This window comes from Hyperolius riggenbachi, chromosome 3 (assembly GCF_040937935.1).
Source record: "Hyperolius riggenbachi isolate aHypRig1 chromosome 3, aHypRig1.pri, whole genome shotgun sequence".
Lineage (NCBI taxonomy): Eukaryota > Metazoa > Chordata > Amphibia > Anura > Hyperoliidae > Hyperolius > Hyperolius riggenbachi.
This window is the reverse complement of record NC_090648.1, coordinates 211,966,370-211,984,347: the sequence shown is the minus strand read 5'-3', so window position 1 is coordinate 211,984,347 and position 17,978 is coordinate 211,966,370. Positions and strand designations below refer to the sequence as shown.

General features: G+C 41.8%; 1 protein-coding gene across 4 annotated transcripts in view; it reads right to left on the bottom strand.

Annotated features, from left to right (window-relative positions):
* Nucleotides 1–17,978, bottom strand: part of SNX22 (sorting nexin 22) — a 48,722-nt gene that overhangs the window by 15,016 nt on the left and 15,728 nt on the right. For 3 of the 4 annotated variants that reach the window (XM_068275646.1, XM_068275643.1, XM_068275645.1), the window contains 2 exons: nt 4,251–4,334; nt 2,273–2,377 (listed from right to left, as the gene is read on the bottom strand). In XM_068275646.1, coding sequence (XP_068131747.1) covers nt 2,273–2,377; nt 4,251–4,334 — 189 coding nt within the window. The remainder of the gene's footprint in view (nt 1–2,272; nt 2,378–4,250; nt 4,335–17,978) is intronic. The other variant, XM_068275647.1, reaches the window with a different exon arrangement.

Genomic DNA, 17,978 nt, shown 5'->3' with positions numbered 1-17,978 from the left:
GCAAGAGGCTCCCAGTGGTCACAGAACTGTTCCAATCTTTAACTGTGTAAAGTCGTCCTCCATCCGATCCACTGATGGTGCAAGTTTGCAAAACCAGTCTGGAAGGAGATGAGCAGACACCTCATACTCTTGTTCCTACCACTGGCCAGTATACAGGCACTATTTTAATTTGGGGTACCCATAATTTTTGGGCCCCGTATGTGAGTAATATTTCTATGATTTTATGGTTCAATTAGCCTTAATAAAGCGGTCTACACTTAGTTCTGCTGTTTTTAATCCTTTTAATGATATACCATCAATCTTACATCGATGCTATCTGGAGGACGACTTTATGCAGTTAAAGATCGGAACAGTTCTGTGACCACTGGGAGCGTCATGCTATGTACACAACCTTATAACATGGGTTGTTATTGGCTGGGAAGCCTTTTTTCTTTTGGGTGCTGGGACTCACTTTTAGTGGCTTGATACCTCAGATGTGAAGCATGGTGGAACTGTATCACATACCTACTTGTGGCCTGCGCTGATTCAATTACATTATTACTTGAATATGGTTTTCTCCGTGTTTTTGATGATAAACATTGGCGCTGTTCTTCTTTCTCTTTTTAACCCCTTTCCGCCCGCGTCACGCCGATGGGCGTGGCTGCGGCGGCAGCCCCAGGACCGCCTAACGCCAATTGGCGTTAAGTCCTGGGGCTAGCTAATGCAGCTGATCGCGCGCACGCAGAAGCCTATGACTGCCGATCACAGCAATTGGCTGGCTGTGGGGAGGGAGGGAGGGAGGGGAGATAGTTAAAGAAACCGGCATTTAAAAAAAAAAACGGACATCAATATTTATTAAAAAAAAAAATAAACATGGGCGGAGCGATCAGACTCCACCAACAGAGAGCTGTGTTGGTGGGGAGAAAAGGGGGGGGGGGGAATCACTTGTGTGCTGTATTGTGCGGCCCTGCAGCTTGGCCTTAAAGCTGCAGTGGCCAATTTTACTAACAATGGCCTGGTCACTTGGGGGGCTTAGCACTGTAGTCCTCAAGAGGTTAAGCATTTATACTTAACTGGGGCTTCCTCTCGGGCCACTCCATTGTCCTGCAGTCAGCTCTAGTAGTTCCTGTAGCCGGGAAACGTTCTGTGCCTGCGCAGTTCCAGTGTTAGTGAGCTGCGATGTGGGGGGGGGGGGTGCACGCAGCAGGAACTGTGCATGTGCAGTGGAGTGCTACTGGGGAATCTACCGGATAATCCAGAGGCTTCCCATGTCCTCCTCACCCCCACCATTGCCCCACACTAACCCTCTGAACATATTTGCCAAGAGCCAGATTTGTTGTCGTAGCTGCGCACCTTTAAAGTGACCCAGACACCGGTGGCGGTTTCAAGGAGGACAGGAGAAGCTCTGGAGGATCCAGAGGCTTGCTTCTTCTAAAGAATCTCAAGTATGTCACTTTTTTATTTACACCCACCTTAGGTTCATTTTAAAAGCGAGTCTGAAGCGATTTGAAAAAACAGATACTCCCCTAAAGAGCGGGAAGGTCCTATAAAGCCTTCTCACAGTCCGCTCGTGAGCCTGAGTGCTCCTGCAGACAAGTGGCTCTGTAATGAGCATGCGCGTGTATGCGTGCGCCTGCATGCACAGTATGGAGCGGCCTGTTTTCGGGAGAACTTGGGCTCCCAAAGACTGCCAAAGCCTCCCGCAGTGGCAGAGACAGTAGAGCTCTAACGGTAGAGCCAGCGCTGGAATGCGGGGACTGTGAGAGGAGCAGGAAAGCTCTATACTAGGACCCAGAGCCTTCCCTCTCCTTAGGTGAGTATGTTTTTCTTTTCTTTTTTTAATAATTGCTTCAGACTCCCTTTAAAACATTAGTTCAGGTGTTATGCATTTATTTTAAGTATGCATAGACAATCTTTATAGAAAAGAAAACCCTTTTTAGTTTTTGCAAAGTAAAAAACAAAAGCTAACTGCTGCAGTGATTTGTAGATCCTCAGGAACCTGCAGCTGCATGCACACTTCCAGTCTCGCTTTCATTAGCCACACAGATAAGCAGGGAGAAGCTGATTGGTCTGTCAGCTAAAGCTAAAGATATATAAACAACTGCAGCGGGTATTTCCATTCTTTATTTTGTAAAAACGTCAGGTTTTATTATGAAAACATTTTCATGCATAATTAATTTAAAATTCTACTCTATTATATTTTATATATATTATATTATACATTATTTTAATGTTTCAAATGCCAAATGACCTATTTGCTTTAGGATGAGTACATAGTGAAAAGCGTGCTTGCCTGAATGTACGCCTCCAGCCCTTGCCGACGCTGCTCTTGGATCCTAGACATCCAGTTTGGAACTCGTTTGGGGGGGAAATCCGGGACCTTGCAGATCTTCTTCAGCTGCACAGATACAAAGATATGTCACTCACCTGAGGTAAGAGGAATTATGTCAAGAAGAATATCCAGAAGAGCATGAAACCAGTTGAGAAGCCAGTCCCTCATTAATCGTTTGCACAAATGTAAAAGCTGTCACACAGGTGCTGCACACTCAGAGGACACTCATATCCAACTCAGTGCATAGTAGCTATAGGAACAGTCATCTGAGGTAAATGTGGCTGTTAGGTCTTTGCATGATACATTACTTATATGTCTCTCCCATTAATAACCTCAGGTATTGCAATTCATTTTTAATACTGTTCTACCTTTGTCTGTGATCAACATGGAAAGATCATTAAAAAGGAACTGTATTGAAAATAATGTAATTCATAAAATTTCTTTTTTTTTTTACAGTATTAATTTATAAATTGTTTAGTCAGTGTTTGCCCATTGTAAAATCTTTCCTCTCCTTAATTTACTTTCTGAAATTTATTACAGGAGGCGCCATCTTTACTACTAGCAGGTGCATTGCTGCGGAATGTTGCTCTGTGTTCTGAAGCCCGTAGAAATAATACCTGGTCTCCCAGTATGCTCTGGGAGAAGAATTCTGCAATACTAAAGCTCTAACCTAGACTAAGCATCATTGGGAGGAGGGGTACATACCAATATATATCGGTATCCTGAATACCACAGTCTTTTCTGCTGATGTAAAGATGCTGAGGGGTTGCAATTTGCAATCACTATATTGGATGATGATGCATTCTGCCACCAACAGGTAGTGTTGATTTGCAGAAACTGCAGATTAGTGGGGCTTTCTGTGCCTCAGCAGCACATGCCCAGCCCAGTCCTATTCATCATTAGGCACTGCTGTGCTGGCTGCATTGATCAAAATAGGTGTGTCGGCTCTTACTAGCTGGTGATCATTGCATCCACAACTGGAAGTACAGCAATCTGGGGGAATTAAAGCAGCCATACAATGTACCATCTTTTTGCTTGACATAGCGTTTGATCAATTGTAAATTGAAGTGAATTTTAAATACTTACAATCAATCACATCTATTGATTCAAAATAAGGGCTAAAATTGATCAAAACATTGATTGGCAATGTTGGCTCTTTTTTGTTGATCGTAAAATGATCAATAAGGTTGGAGTACATATATATTTCTTACACTATCGATATAAGATAACTTTATGATCATTTACACAGAAACTATGTCAATAACATTTGTTTATGTCGATTCCCTTATGGAAAAATCCTCATGGCAATTTCCATTAGACAATCGATGCAATGTTTTTTGTCAAACCGATCGAAACATTGTTCAAAAATTATTTGTAGTGTATTGACAAAGCTCAATCAATTTAAGGTCATTATGTCAATAGTAATATTGATTAAATGACGATGTTTGAAGAAAAAGATCATGTGATAATTGTATGATGTACAGTTGAGGTGCCCATTAATGGTACAATTTTTTTCATCAGATGTGATCTTTCGATGCATTTTTTATGATCGAATTTTACAGAAAACTGTTCAATGTGTGGCAAAAATTGATGTAAAACGATTATTTCGATCAGGACAGAAAATGTAATCGAACTGAAAGTTGAATTTTACTAGCGTATCTGAAGAGAGAATTGCCCTAATTGACTCATTTATGGGAAAAATCAAAAAAGGTGTGTCGAAAGATAGCATCTGATGCAAAAATTGTACTGTTAATGGGCACCTTTACATGGAGGATTCCTGATCTGCCATTGCGGCCATGCACAGGCCTGCCTATGGGCACTCATGAGGCCTGTTTTATTTAGTAAGTAGGGTTTTTCCATCAGCCACAAATTTCCACAAGAATGCAGAATGAGGTTCCATGGGAATTTACAAAGGTATAAATGAAGAATGGTCAGTTACCAGTTTATGAAGTGCATGAAATTCACTGTAGCGTCGATCCAGAGAATGCCGACGGCCATTGAATAAGACATCCACTCTGAAGACCTGTCAGAACATTTTACAGGACGTTAACATGGGGATTACCGTATATTGCACTTTAGTATTGCATATGATAATGGCCTTACAATAAAGAAAGCAGTCCAGTATGGAGTCAAGTCACAGTAAGAACACTATTGAAAGTCCTACATTTTCACATGGCTGTTAAGATACTAAAGTATAACTCTACTTACAGTGGGTTGCAAAAGTATTCGGCCCCCTTGAAGTTTTCCGCATTTTGTCACATTACTGCCACAAACATGCATCAATTTTATTGGAATTCCACGTGAACGACCAATACAAGTGGTGTACATGTGAGAATTGGATCGAAAATCCTATATCATTCCAAACATTTTTTACAAATAAATAACTGCAAAGTGGGGTGTGCATAATTATTCGGCCCCCTGAGTCAATACTTTGTAGAACCACCTTTTGCTGCAATTACAGCTGCCAGTCTTTTAGGGTATGTCTCTACCAGCTTTGCACATCTAGAGACTGAAATCCTTGCCCATTCTTCTTTGCAAAAGAGCTCCAGCTCAGTCAGATTAGATGGACAGCGTTTGTGAACAGCAGTTTTCAGATCTTGCTACAGATTCTCGATTGGATTTAGATCTGGACTTTGACTGGGCCATTCTATCACATAGATATGTTTTGTTTTAAACCATTCCATTGTTGCCCTGGCTTTATGTTTAGGGTCATTGTCCTGCTGGAAGGTGAACCTCCGCCCCAGTCTCAAGTCTTTTGCAGTCTCCAAGAGGTTTTCTTCCAAGTTTGCCCTGCATTTGGCTCCATCCACCTTCCTATCAACTCTGACCAGCTTCCCTGTCTCTGCTGAAGAGATGCACCCCCAGGCATAATGCTGCCACCACCATATTTGACAGTGGGGATGGTGTGTTCAGAGTGATGTGCAGTGTTAGTTTTCCGCCACACATAGCATTTTGGCCAAAAAGTTCCATTTTGGTCTTATCTGACCAGAGCGCCTTCTTCCACATGGTTGCTGTGTCCCCCACATGGCTTGTGGCAAACTGCAAACGGGACTTCTTATGCTTTCTGTTAACAATGCCTTTCTTCTTGCCACTTTTCCATAAAGGCCAACTTTGTACAGTGCATGACTAATAGTTGTCCTATGGACAGAGTCTCCCACCTTAGCTGTAGATCTCTGCAGCTCGTCCAGAGTCACCATGGGCCTCTTGACTGCATTTCTGATCAGTGCTCTCCTTGGTCGGCCTGTGAGTTTAGGTGGACGGCCTTGTCTTGGTAGGTTTACAGTTGTGCCATACTCCTTCCATTTCTGAATGATCACTTGAACAGTGCTCCGTGGGATGTTCAATGCCTTGGAAATCTTTTTGTAGCCTAAGCCTGCTTTAAATTTCTCAATAACTTGATCCCTGACCTGTCTTGTGTGTTCTTTGGACTTCACGGTGTTGTTGCTCCTAATATTCTCTTAGACAGCCTCTAAGGCCCTCACAGAGCAGCTGTAATTGTACTGACATTATATTACACACAGGTGCACTCTATTTAGTTATTAGCACTCATCAGGCAATGTCTATAGGCAACTGACTGCACTCAGATCAAAGGGGGCCGAATAATTATGCACACACCACTTTGCAGTTATTTATTTGTAAAAAAAATGTTTGGAATCATGTAGGATTTTCATTCCACTTCTCATGTGTACACCACTTTGTGTTGGTCTTTCATGTGGAATTCCAATAAAATTGATTCATGTTTGTGGCAGTAATATGACAAAATGTGGAAAACTTCAAGGGAGCCGAATACTTTTGCAAGCCACTGTATACACACACAAGGAAAAAAAATTATCCTTTCCAAATCAGTTATAAACACTGAGTCTCTCACACAAACATATCTAATGTGCTCAGGAGCTGACCATGCCATGCACTGCAGTAGCTTGCTGGCAGGAAGTGCTGTGGAAGTGATAAATGGGTGCAGAAAACTATGGCAGTTATTTCCCAGATATCACCATAGATGTGCACCCTCCTTCCATGTGCAATCAATGATAATTACAATATATCTAGAGACATTAAATCACATTTATCAAATGCAAAACTGGTGCAAAAGTGAAGCAGTTGCTCAGAGCAATCCATCAGATTCCTTCATCCAGGCATCTGCTCCATTTTGCACAACCAAGAGCAAAGCAAAGAGGACTATGTGGATAAATAGAAGAGTGAAATAAACCAGTCACAAAAGCTAACCATATACCTGTCCCTACAGAGAGAATATAAACTGGCCCCATACTTGGAAAATCTCCAAAACTCTCAATGGAGGCAAATCCTGGGTGTCTCTATAGACCAGCCTTTCTCAACCTTTTTACCTTGGAGGAACCCTGTAAATAACTTTTCGATCTCAAGGAACCCCTGCAAACAATTGTTTGGTTTCGAGGAACTCCTACATTTATTTTTCAGGAGGCATGGTCTTTAAATAGGTTAGGCAGCTAATTTCACTATCTCCTATTACACTGCCACTCATTATACTGTCTCCTGACCCCCCAATTTAGTGCTTCTTGTTACAGTACCACCTAATATAATGTGCTCTATTATACTTCCCCCCACGATGGGGTAAAATGCCAAGGAACCCCTGCAGAGTCCTCAAGGAACCCTGGGGTTCCAGGGAATCCTGGCTGAGAAAGCCTGCTATAGACTGAGAGCTCACAACCTGGAAATCGAGTCTGGAAGACTTGGACAGACGTACAAACCCAGGAAGGGCAGGCTATGCCAATGCTGTGAGCAGAAGACCCTTAAGGATTTTTACTTTTGTTAAAAAGTACTATAAACATATCAGTTCTACCCAATTCATGCTGTAATTTAATGTAATCGAGAATTATTGTTCTATTTCTTTCTTAAGTCAGCTGTTAAAGTTGCCAGGAAGTTTATATTCCAGTTCTTTATAACCATAGAGACAGTAGACTTGGAGTACCATTTTCCAGGATAAATAGTAAAAAATCAAGGATCTTTACTACCTCACATGCACTAATAAAGTGATGGCAGAAAGCTAATATTTGCCATGTAACATTTTCAGTTAATAACCTTTTGGACTGGCTGACTGTAGATGCACATAAACATTAGGTGAGAAACTGGCTTCATTTTCGCTAAAATCTTTTCACTGTACAGAGCTGCCTGGAAGAGCATGGCCCGTTTTAGCAAAGCTATAATTTCACTGTATATGCAATCCTGGCTGTCAGCAATTACACCAGTATGCCTGGAAGAAGCCAATTACTAGCCTCTGCAGTGTCTATAAACTGGACATCTTACAATACATCACAGACATATGAAAAACAAAATCATTCTAGAACACAAGCAGCTAGTTAAGTGGGTAATTTAGAATATATGTCAATTTCTTTCTGTACGTCAAGCCATGCATCCTTGCCTCAGGTCACACCATGATATATGTATGCAGGAGCTGAATGCTGGCTTTTAGCAAAACAGTTCCCACACCCACATTCTGCACAGCAACATATACAGGTTTTTGGATTCACAGAATATTCAGTTACAAGCAAAGCTAAGACAGCAGACTTAGACACAGTAATGTCTTTTATGAGACTGTACTAACAAGTGCGCAGAATGCACCTTATGTAAAGCCCAACTAAATGCAAAATTGAACAAGGCACATTCTGTTAGCAATCAGGATGAAAACGGAATATATACCGTACAGTGCATAGAAGAAAAGTGCTAAACAGAAGGTCTGATCCATGGGCTAAATGTGCTTTTCACTGCAGTTCAGCCCAGGAGTGGGTGGATGTCCACAGATGTATGGGAGAGACTCATGTGGAATCTTTAATAAAGTGGCCCCCCAGCTGTAGACCCACTCATAGGTAAAAGGGATCACTCATTTCCTATTTACCATAAATAATTAAGAGGTAAAAACACCCATACAATGGGGGAAAAATAATAAAATGAAAAATCCTCTATTAACCTGATTAGCGGTAATCCCGAGTCAGGCTCGGGGTGGAAATCTGCAGCTCAGAGCAGTAATCCTGTGCCTGAGTGAGTTATATGCAGGAACTGCTGCAGATCTCTGTGGTATGTTTTTTTCCCCTTGTTTTTAGGGTCTAAAAGCTTGTGAAAAAATTGAATCTGGAAATAATCATAACGCCAGGGAGGTTAAAGTAATAAATATTTTCTTGTGTTCTTTATCCGTATTAATCTGTATACTTCCTTCTTCATCTGTATGATTTAGGCCTAGTGCACACCAGAGCGGTTCGGCTGCAGTTTGCGATTCGCTTGCGGGTGCGGATCCGCTAGGGTAATGCATCTCAGATGTGCACTCTACAAACCTCAGAACTTTATAAGTTCTGTGCAGGTGGTGCGGACTTGGAGACAATTGCCTGGAAAGCGGTATAACAATACATGTTAATAGCTCCCCTATAACTTTAGCTCCCAAAGCACTGTGTTTAGGGGTAGTATTTGATTCTTCTCTCTCTTTTATTCCTTATATTCACTCCATAACCACCTCCTGTCATCTCCAACTCAAAAAACCTCTTGCATCTGACCTTTTCATCTTGTTCATCTTTCTTCTCGGCTCTTCTTCTGCTGCTCCTCTCTGTCAATCTCTCCATTGGCTGCCAACTAACCAGAGGATCCCATTCAGACTCTTAATTCTAACTTACAAAGCTCTCCACAATCTCTCTCCTTTGTACATTTCCTCTCTAGCTTCCAGATACCAACCCAACTATCATTCTCAGATCTGCATGACTTTCTTTTGTCCTCCTCTAGAATCGCCTCCTCGCATTCACGTATACAAGATTTGACACGTGCTTCACCCCTCCTCTGAAATCCCCAGCCACAACACATTCATCACTCTCCAACCCTTGATATCTTAAAACACGCCCTCAAAGCTCATTTTTTCTGTCAAGCATACACTCTACCTTAGGCCACTTCTCCTTTGACCTCTGGCAAAGTTGTACTCCTACTGGATAACTTAAAACAAACTGCCTTTAGGTATGAATATTGTATACTACCCCATCTCTTGCTCCCTCCACACACACTCCTTTAGATTGTAAGATCACATGGGCACGGCTCTCTCAACCTTTTGTGTCTTGGAATTTGTTACATATTTATTTATATGAATTTTGTAACTGTAATTATCATTTCTGCATTTTTGTATCAATTCTGTATTTTGTAAGAACTTGTATTTCGTATGTTGGTACATACTGTTGTCTGTATTATTTTGTACCCCATGTTTGTTTCTTACTTTGTATAGCGCCACGGAATATGTTGCACTTTATAAATCAATAATAATAATAATAATAATGTGCATTCCAATAATTTTAGCAAACATAGCAGAATTGCCTACTTTGTCATATCTATGTGGCTCTTTTGCAAAAAAAAAAAAGAAAGGTTGTGCGAGTAGCTGAGCTGATTGAACACCTGTGCAGAAAGAATAATTAGGGCCTGTTTCCACTACATGCAGATTGGATGCAGAACGGATGCAGAAAAACAGACTCCAATGAATGCCTTTGGGCCGGTTTCCACTAAACGCGATTTTTCTGGTGCAGATTTTGCCATAGACATTCATTGGAGTCAGTTTTCCTGCATTCATTCTGCATCCAATCTGCGTGTAGTGGAAACAGGCCCTAAGCCTTGTATACATTGATGCGCGGTAATGTAAATTTTGGCAGTAAACCAAACTATAAGTGAGACCTCTCTAGCGATCACTTCCTGTGGCCGTAATACGAATTGCATGGAAGTGTATTGAAAAATACACTTCTGTTTAAAATATCTGTGGTGCTATTGACTTACATGACTTCCAATCAACACACGTTGCAGATGTTGACCCATAACGCGTTTTTGCATCAGATGCAATATTTCCAGCACATCACACCGCATCAGGTATGAAATGTCCCATAGACTTGAGCGGTTAAAAAAAGGGTAACACAATAAAAATGTCCTAGTGTGAAAGGGGCCTCAAGAATTAAGCAGTGACTGTTCTAGGTCAGTGAGGACTCAATAACTGTGTATAAATACTTTTAAAATAATCCTTTAAGCTTTCATTTAAAAAAAATCCCTACATTTACTGTAATGGGTTGACAATGACAGGTTCAAATATCTCCTAAACTGAACCCAAGTACCCCCCAGGGGTTCACACACCATGTGCTGATAACCTAGGATCTAGGTGATGGCATAGTGATGGGAGCTCTGAGTCACAGGAAGATATCTGGCCTGTCTATTGCTGGATACACACAGTGCGTTCGCGCACTCGATTTTCCTGTCGATTCCTGTCGATTCGTTTATTTCCAACATGTTCGATTTGGATTTCGATGGATCGTTAGGTCGATTCGGCATACTTTGCATGCGAATCGACCTAACGATCCATCGAAATCCAAATCGGACATGTTGGAAATAAACGGGAATCGACGGGAAAATCGAGTGCGCGAACGCACCGTGTGTATCCAGCATATGCCTTGCCATCTGTTATCTTACTATGTTCCAGCTCCAGGAGGTAATCCTGTGACATCAAAGAGAGGACAGAGAACTACAGCATGAAAAGAATGCAGCATGTAATTCAGGGTCCTGCCAGCCTCAAGGCAGGGGATGAGCAACCCAAATAATGAATACTGTACATGGTCACTTTACAAATCTCTACAAAACAGATTAACACTGATGCTCTTTTATATTTCCATGACTCAGGGGTGTCCACAGATATCCATAATGATGGAAGACAATAACACTAGGGACAAAGAACTCCGAGTCATCACAACAAGAAACTGCTTTTATAACTGACAAAACAGAAACTGTCAGAGGTGTAAGTACAAATCATGCTGATTCTAGTATAATGACATTCACCCTCGAGGTGAGGGAGGCAGGCAGAAAAAGAGGAGTTGCAGTCTGCTGAGACAGATACCAACTTCCCTGCAATAACCTGGCTGCGGTGAACTATAGCAGGGCAGCTCTTGACTTAAAGAAAACCTATACTGAAAATTAAAAGTCAAAATAAACATACACAGGTCATACTTGCCTCCCGTGCAATCTACTCCTCAATCTATTTTTCCTCTCCTGCGTCCTGTTTGTCCACTGTGATCAATGGAATTCTCCGTCCTCCATTTTGAAAATGGCCATTACCCCAGAACAGCTTTCTGGTCAGCACACTGTTAAACTGTAACATCGCCCACTTGAGCCATAGGGATACATGGACACATCAGTTCTCCTCTCAGCTGTAACTGACAGCAACTGATATATAACTGGCAGCAACTGATATTTCAGTTCTGACAAAATATTGTCAGAACTGGAAGGGATCACTGTAAGAAGAAAATGGTGAGCTTCTGAGAGGAACTGATGGCAAGGTAACTATGTAATGTTCATTTGAAGTTACCTCATGTGTTTATTTTAAATAATTTTACTCAGTACAGGTTCTCTTTAAGGGGGGCTGTTCCAGAGGGAAGGAGGGAGGGTAAAAAGTTAAACCTCCCCTCATCTCTCCTGCAGAAGCTTATGCTAGATTCAATTATTGATTATTTCCAACCTGTCCGATCTGATTTCTGATCGATGTCCAATCTATTTTCCATTCACTTCTATCGGAAATCAGATCAGACAGGTTGGAAATAATCGATCTGGCAGAAAATCTCATAGCGTGTACCTAATAGCCCAATAGGCAAATCTCTGGAAAAGAAGATACCGGTCTGTGGATATGATGTAGATAAAATAAATGCAATTGGGTATGTTTATAAAGTGTATAATTTGCTGTAAATGCATTGCTCTCCACATGTTTGCTGTCTGCTCTATTTTCCATCACGGCTACAGATACTGTGCCACAGCTACAGATAATGTGCAAAGCCCGCAAAATGCAGTTGTCTAGGTTTCTCTGCTGCAGCCATTAAGCCCATTCACATTGGTACATTGGGATATAATATAGGTGAATTCAGTTATGTAGAATGAGCACCATAAATACTCTTACCTCCTGGTATCAAAATCTCCATACTTGTACCTCTCCATCTCTTTTCCTAGGGGACTCTTGAATTTCCTCTTACCTGTCCAGATATTATACCACTGTCGCCTATCCCAATACTAACTCCGCATACATGCTTTCTGTTGGTTCCACAGGTTCTATTAATGGGCCCCTTCTCTTTTCTATCTACATTCATGGCCAGGGACAATTGATTTGCTCATACAGTTTTCTTTATCACCTCAACACTGATGACCTCCAATCACTCAGCTCCACACCTCTCTGCACTATTATCTCAAGTCCCTGCCTGTCTATGCTTTCATGTCACCTCATTATTATGGGTAAAATGGAACTTGAGATCTTTCCACCATAACTAAATTTCCTTGCATTCATTACAAATGTAGTAGACACCCCAGTAAACTCAATTCATAATGCATGCTGCCTTGGGGCCATATTTGACTCTTATTTAAGTCTCATATTATCTCATTGACTACCTCCCGCTAATATCATGTAACTTACCAAAATACAGACTGGTGCCTCTCCAGCCCCTATGGAATCCAGCCACTTGTCTCATCCAGCTCTACTTCCTTTCCTCTCATTTTACTTCTCTTTTGCCATTCCCTCCAAAGGGTCCAGTTCACAACCCTAACCCTCTCTTACAAAGATCTCCATAAGATGTCCCCTCCATACATTTTTTTACTAACTTCCACCAAGTATCATCCCAAAAGCAACCTGCTCTCTGATGTGGTCGCCTCCTGTCACTCTTGCATTAAAGACTTTTAAAAAGCATCACTTCTTATTTGGAACTCTGTCCCACAGCTTGTCCCTACAAGCATCTTGAAAGTTTCAGACGTACCTTTAAATTGCACCTCTTCAGACGAGCTTATAATCGGTCATAGTCCCTCATTTGAGACATATTCCCATCTGCGTCAGAGGCCAAGAATCTTCATCCCCTAGCACCTTTATCTCCTTTCCTGGCATCTCCACCCACTGCCCTCTACATTGCAAACTAGCAAAAGCAGTGTCTTCCCTTTCCTTTTTAAGTTTCTAATACTCCTCAATATTTGTTCTGTACTCTCTACAGTGCACAGAAGATATTGGTACTAAAAGAAATACAGACACTTTTCTGGTAAAAATCTACGTAGAAGATAATGGAGAGCAGTTGGCTTTCTCAATCTTGTGTTGGCCGTTTCAGCCACTTTAGCTGTTTGCTGATATCATTAAAGGAATTATCAGGCACAAAAAAAAAATGAGTTTCACCTACCTGGTGCTTCTACCAGCCCTATGCAGCCATCCTGTGCCCTCCTAGTCACTCACTGCTGCTCCAGTCCCCCGCTAGCAGCTAGTTTCGTTTTTGCCGACCTCAGGGTCGGCGGGCCGCATTGCATACATTTTTACGCGTTAGTGGTGCAACACGTAAAAATGTACACGTTGCAACACTAACGCGTAAAAATGTATGTGTTAATGTTCCTGCTCCAGTGGGAATGCGTAAAAATGTACGCAATGCGGCCCGCCGACCTCCGAGGACGGCAAAAAAACAAAACTAGCTGGCGGCGGGGGACTGGAGCAGCAGTGAGTCACTACGAGGGCACAGGATGGCTGCATGGGGCTGGTAGAAGCCCCAGGTAAGTGAAACTCATTTTTTTTTGCCTGATAATTCCTTTAAGTGGGAAGAAGTGACAATCTGTGACCCAATAGTTCACCACTTTCAATGCAAGTCAGTGGGCTTTTTGATGGCACTTTAGGGGTACTACACCGGTGGCTTTTTTCCTCTTCTGAATTTCAAAAATGGAAAACAAAACAATTTAGATAGTTTTTTATGATCACTATATATTAAAACGATTCCCCTATGTAAAAAAGAATATTCATACACTCCCTGGGCATATAATATGACTACCTGTACCCCTGGCTATTCATGCAACCAGCCAAACGTGGTACCAGTGCAATGCATACAATAATGCAAGTACAGGTCAGTAGTTTCAAATATTTTGATGTGTCGCATGGCAGACAGACAGTCAATTGGCTTTCCATATGGGGCTATAATAGACCCTTGTATGACTAGTGTAAAACTCTTACAAGTAGAAGGAAGAGGTGGGAGAGGTCAGGTGACCTGAGCTGACAGGGAAAGATTGTCAGAAAATGCCCCCTTACAGCTTCTCCCCAGTTACCTCATACAGGTGAAGATGGGATTGGAAGAAGAGGTGGGAGAAGTTAGGTGACATGAGCCGACAGGGAAACACTGGCTGATATAGATGCTCCCTAGTTACCTCATGCAGGTGAAGATGGGATTGGTAGAAGAGGGTGGACAGCTTTCTATTCAGTAAAACTGCACTGTCAACTCAACAGGAAATGGAAGTACAGGATACAGCTAGGCAGGTATTTTAGAACATTTATTGCAAATTGTACATTGCCATTTAACGCAAATTTATCATGAGGGATGTTGAACTAAGAACTAATTTCTACATAGATAAGCTGCGCTGCCTTTAATCCTGTTTCCACTATTTCAATTGAGAAATGTAGTAGGTAACTGAAACAGCGAAATAGTATGATGCTAGCAGGACTAAGCTAGGCATAAGCAGCCCTCATTTGATAAAGTTTAATTCCATTCAGCAGCTGGAAGGCAGTAATGTCCATACATCATGAGTTGCCTGTACAATATTTGCAAAGTGTACTGGGGAGGGGGGTGGGGGGTAGGAGGGTAGAAGTAAAATATAATTTCCCCTGCACCACTACTACACTTGTCCACGTGCAATTCTCAGTATCACAGCTATTGATTGTGTATTGTATAAAGTGACACAGGAGACAGGTGCCTAGTGTGTGGCTCTTGTGCTCTGTACTGTGTTACCTCCTCTGCTTGTTCTATAAATAATGAAACACTAGCATTGCTCAGGGGATAGCTGCCTCGTCTAGACTTTGAACTTCATTTGATTGTGTAATTTGTGTTTTGAAGCAGTTTCTCTGAATGACAGTTTGAACTCTGCTCTGGATTATTTCATCCTGAAACCTTGTAAAAAAGAATTCTCTGAAAGGGGATCTAGTTCAGGCCAAGCTACAGTACATACGCAGGTGGCTTCTACAGGCCTCAAGCAATGTTTGATTTGTGTACTTTTTACACAGCATCAATGAAAAGAAATGTCAGACTTAAAGCAAACATGAAGCCAAAAGAAAAAAAAACAACAACAACTTATGGTATAATGAATTGTGTGTAGTACGGATAATGAATAGAACAACTGGAAAAACTTTAGAGGACACTAGTGGTGGATTGAGGCGGTCTGGGAGGACGGTGAGGGAGCCAAAGGTCTGTAGAGGGCTGGAGGAAGCCCTGGTATGTATTAATTTTCCCCCACCCCCATCTCGGGTACACTTTAAATGCTTCAGAAAACACTTTAAATGCTTCAGTTAACTATAACCGCAAAGGCGGCAGTGAGAACACTGCCATAGTGTTACATGTGCTATCCAATGCTATGCTATCCATAGCATTCCATAGTGGTTTGCCTTGAGCGGGAATCGCACGATTCATGCTCAAGTGAGAACGAGCCCTAAGTATATAAGAGCTCATTCTGCTGGATGGTATAGTGGCAGGTATTTCACTATTGCCTGTTGTCGGTAGATGCTAACTGCTCCAATGTTACTGCCCATAATGTTGGGAACAAACTATGCAATTTTCCGTCCATTTGACGGGTAATTTAACGGGACGTTGTATCATGTGTACATGTCCAAACTGCTCCCGATTGATAAAGGGATCGTTTTTCCAATGATAACTTTGCAAAATCGATCCCTGTATCAATTAGAAACAGGTTAGAAATAATCGTCTGAATCCCGTTGATTGGACCTAATGTTGCATTGTGTGTTCCCAGCATTAGACACTGCATATGACAATTCCTCACTGCAGAATAATCACATTTTTCTGCCACCACACAACTGCTGTATGTTCTCGCATACCTGTGCCCAGCAACAAGTGGCAGGTGTTGAAAATAGTTAGGAAAAATTGCATCATGGGTATGGGCCTTTAGTGTATGGCCACCTTAACACTGTATACATTATACCCACCCCCCCTGGACATGCTGCCAGGAACATGTCATTGGTTTGTCTGGCTAATCAAATGAGGGGACAGTGCAGTGGAGCAGGTCACTCAAAACCAGTACAGGAAAAACTGGAGCAATGGTGGAGCAAATAGCCAGACCAAAGACTGTGATTAGTTCTTCTCAGCATCTGCTCCAATGTTCCCTGCACGGCTTTTGATTTGCCTCTGGGAGTTTTCATGACATTCAGTCACGTTAGTAACTGAATGAACCCAGATTAACCACAGAGAAAATGGCAACTGCTACACAAATACACACATAGCAAGTGGCACAATGAGGGTACCAATAATATAACATATATTTGAGCTAAATAAGCCCAGATTTTCTGATAAAGGATATCTTGGGAGAAAACAGATTGAGGACTGGATGCAGAAGTAGATAAATTATATGCAATCTGTAGGTCCTTTAGTAAATTGTGCTTCACCAGAATGTTTTGCAATTGTTTCTGCAATTTGATGGATACAGGTCATGCACGGTAAAAGTTTAGCTACTCTCTTCACATGAAGGGAAACGATCAGGTATCAGTCACAGCTTGCGCAAAGGTGGATCAGCGCATCACCAGGCCACCTCCGAATGGCCAGCAATCAGAGGTGCGCTGAGCCCCCCCCCCCCCAAGAAACTACAAACGCACCTTGAAACCAAACAGAAGCTCTGCATAAATCAATAAGCAATGCTATTAAATGGGAGCAGCTGACCAAAGTTACTTACATTTGTACATGGCGAGGAAAGGAACAGCGCTACTTAAAAACAGATTGCATCCTTATGACTACCTGCTAGAGAGTGCAAGCCCCACTAGTGGGATAAAATACACATTCAGCATTCAAATAAAATGCACCTGTCTACCATTGGAGGATGTTGGTTTCCATAATATCTTGCATCAGTCACAGCTTAGTACAGTAAAAGCTCAGCTGACGCAGTGATGCCTAAATCCGCTATACCTCTTGCTAATGTTTGATCATACAATGCCACAGACTGAGGCTGCACAAATTATGAAACCAGACATCAGATATACAACAGCTGATATGATCACCTGAGATCATCTTGCCTGTCAGTCTAATGAGTGTACAAAAATTAGACCGTTTTGGTCATCATGGCAGAGCTGGTCATTGAATGTTCTGTCCCCATGTGCAGTGGGGAGCCTCCTGCTTCCTTTCTCCCTCCCTTTTTCATAGGGCAGTACAACTCCTTTGACCAAGCCCAGCTTGCATGATTGGGTTACTGGCAGACCACTGAATTGGTAAAGAATGATATCTCAGGCCAGGGCTTTAAGCTAGATGAATATATTAGATTTTCATCACCAGAAATGATTGTTCATGAACGTTTTGGGTAAAAACATAGCTTATATACAAAAGAGCCCCAACACTGGCAACCTTACCATTAGCTATTCAATGGGTTACATGCTACTTGGCAAACCACAATTGCTGTGGGCTGCTTGTTCTCTCCTCTCTATTCTCCATGGGACAGAAAGGGTTGGATGACATAAAGCCAAGCAGCCCATCTGTATACTGATTGGGGATAAACTATTAGCTGAAGTGTCATATATCCCATCTGTATGCAGCTTATCTCAGGTTCTATGGCTGTTAAGAGTTTAGTGGTTACTTAGATTTGTTCAATGCCTGCATTTAGCAAGCCATTTTACCCATAAACATAAGATGACAAACATCCAGTCCAGGTTTCA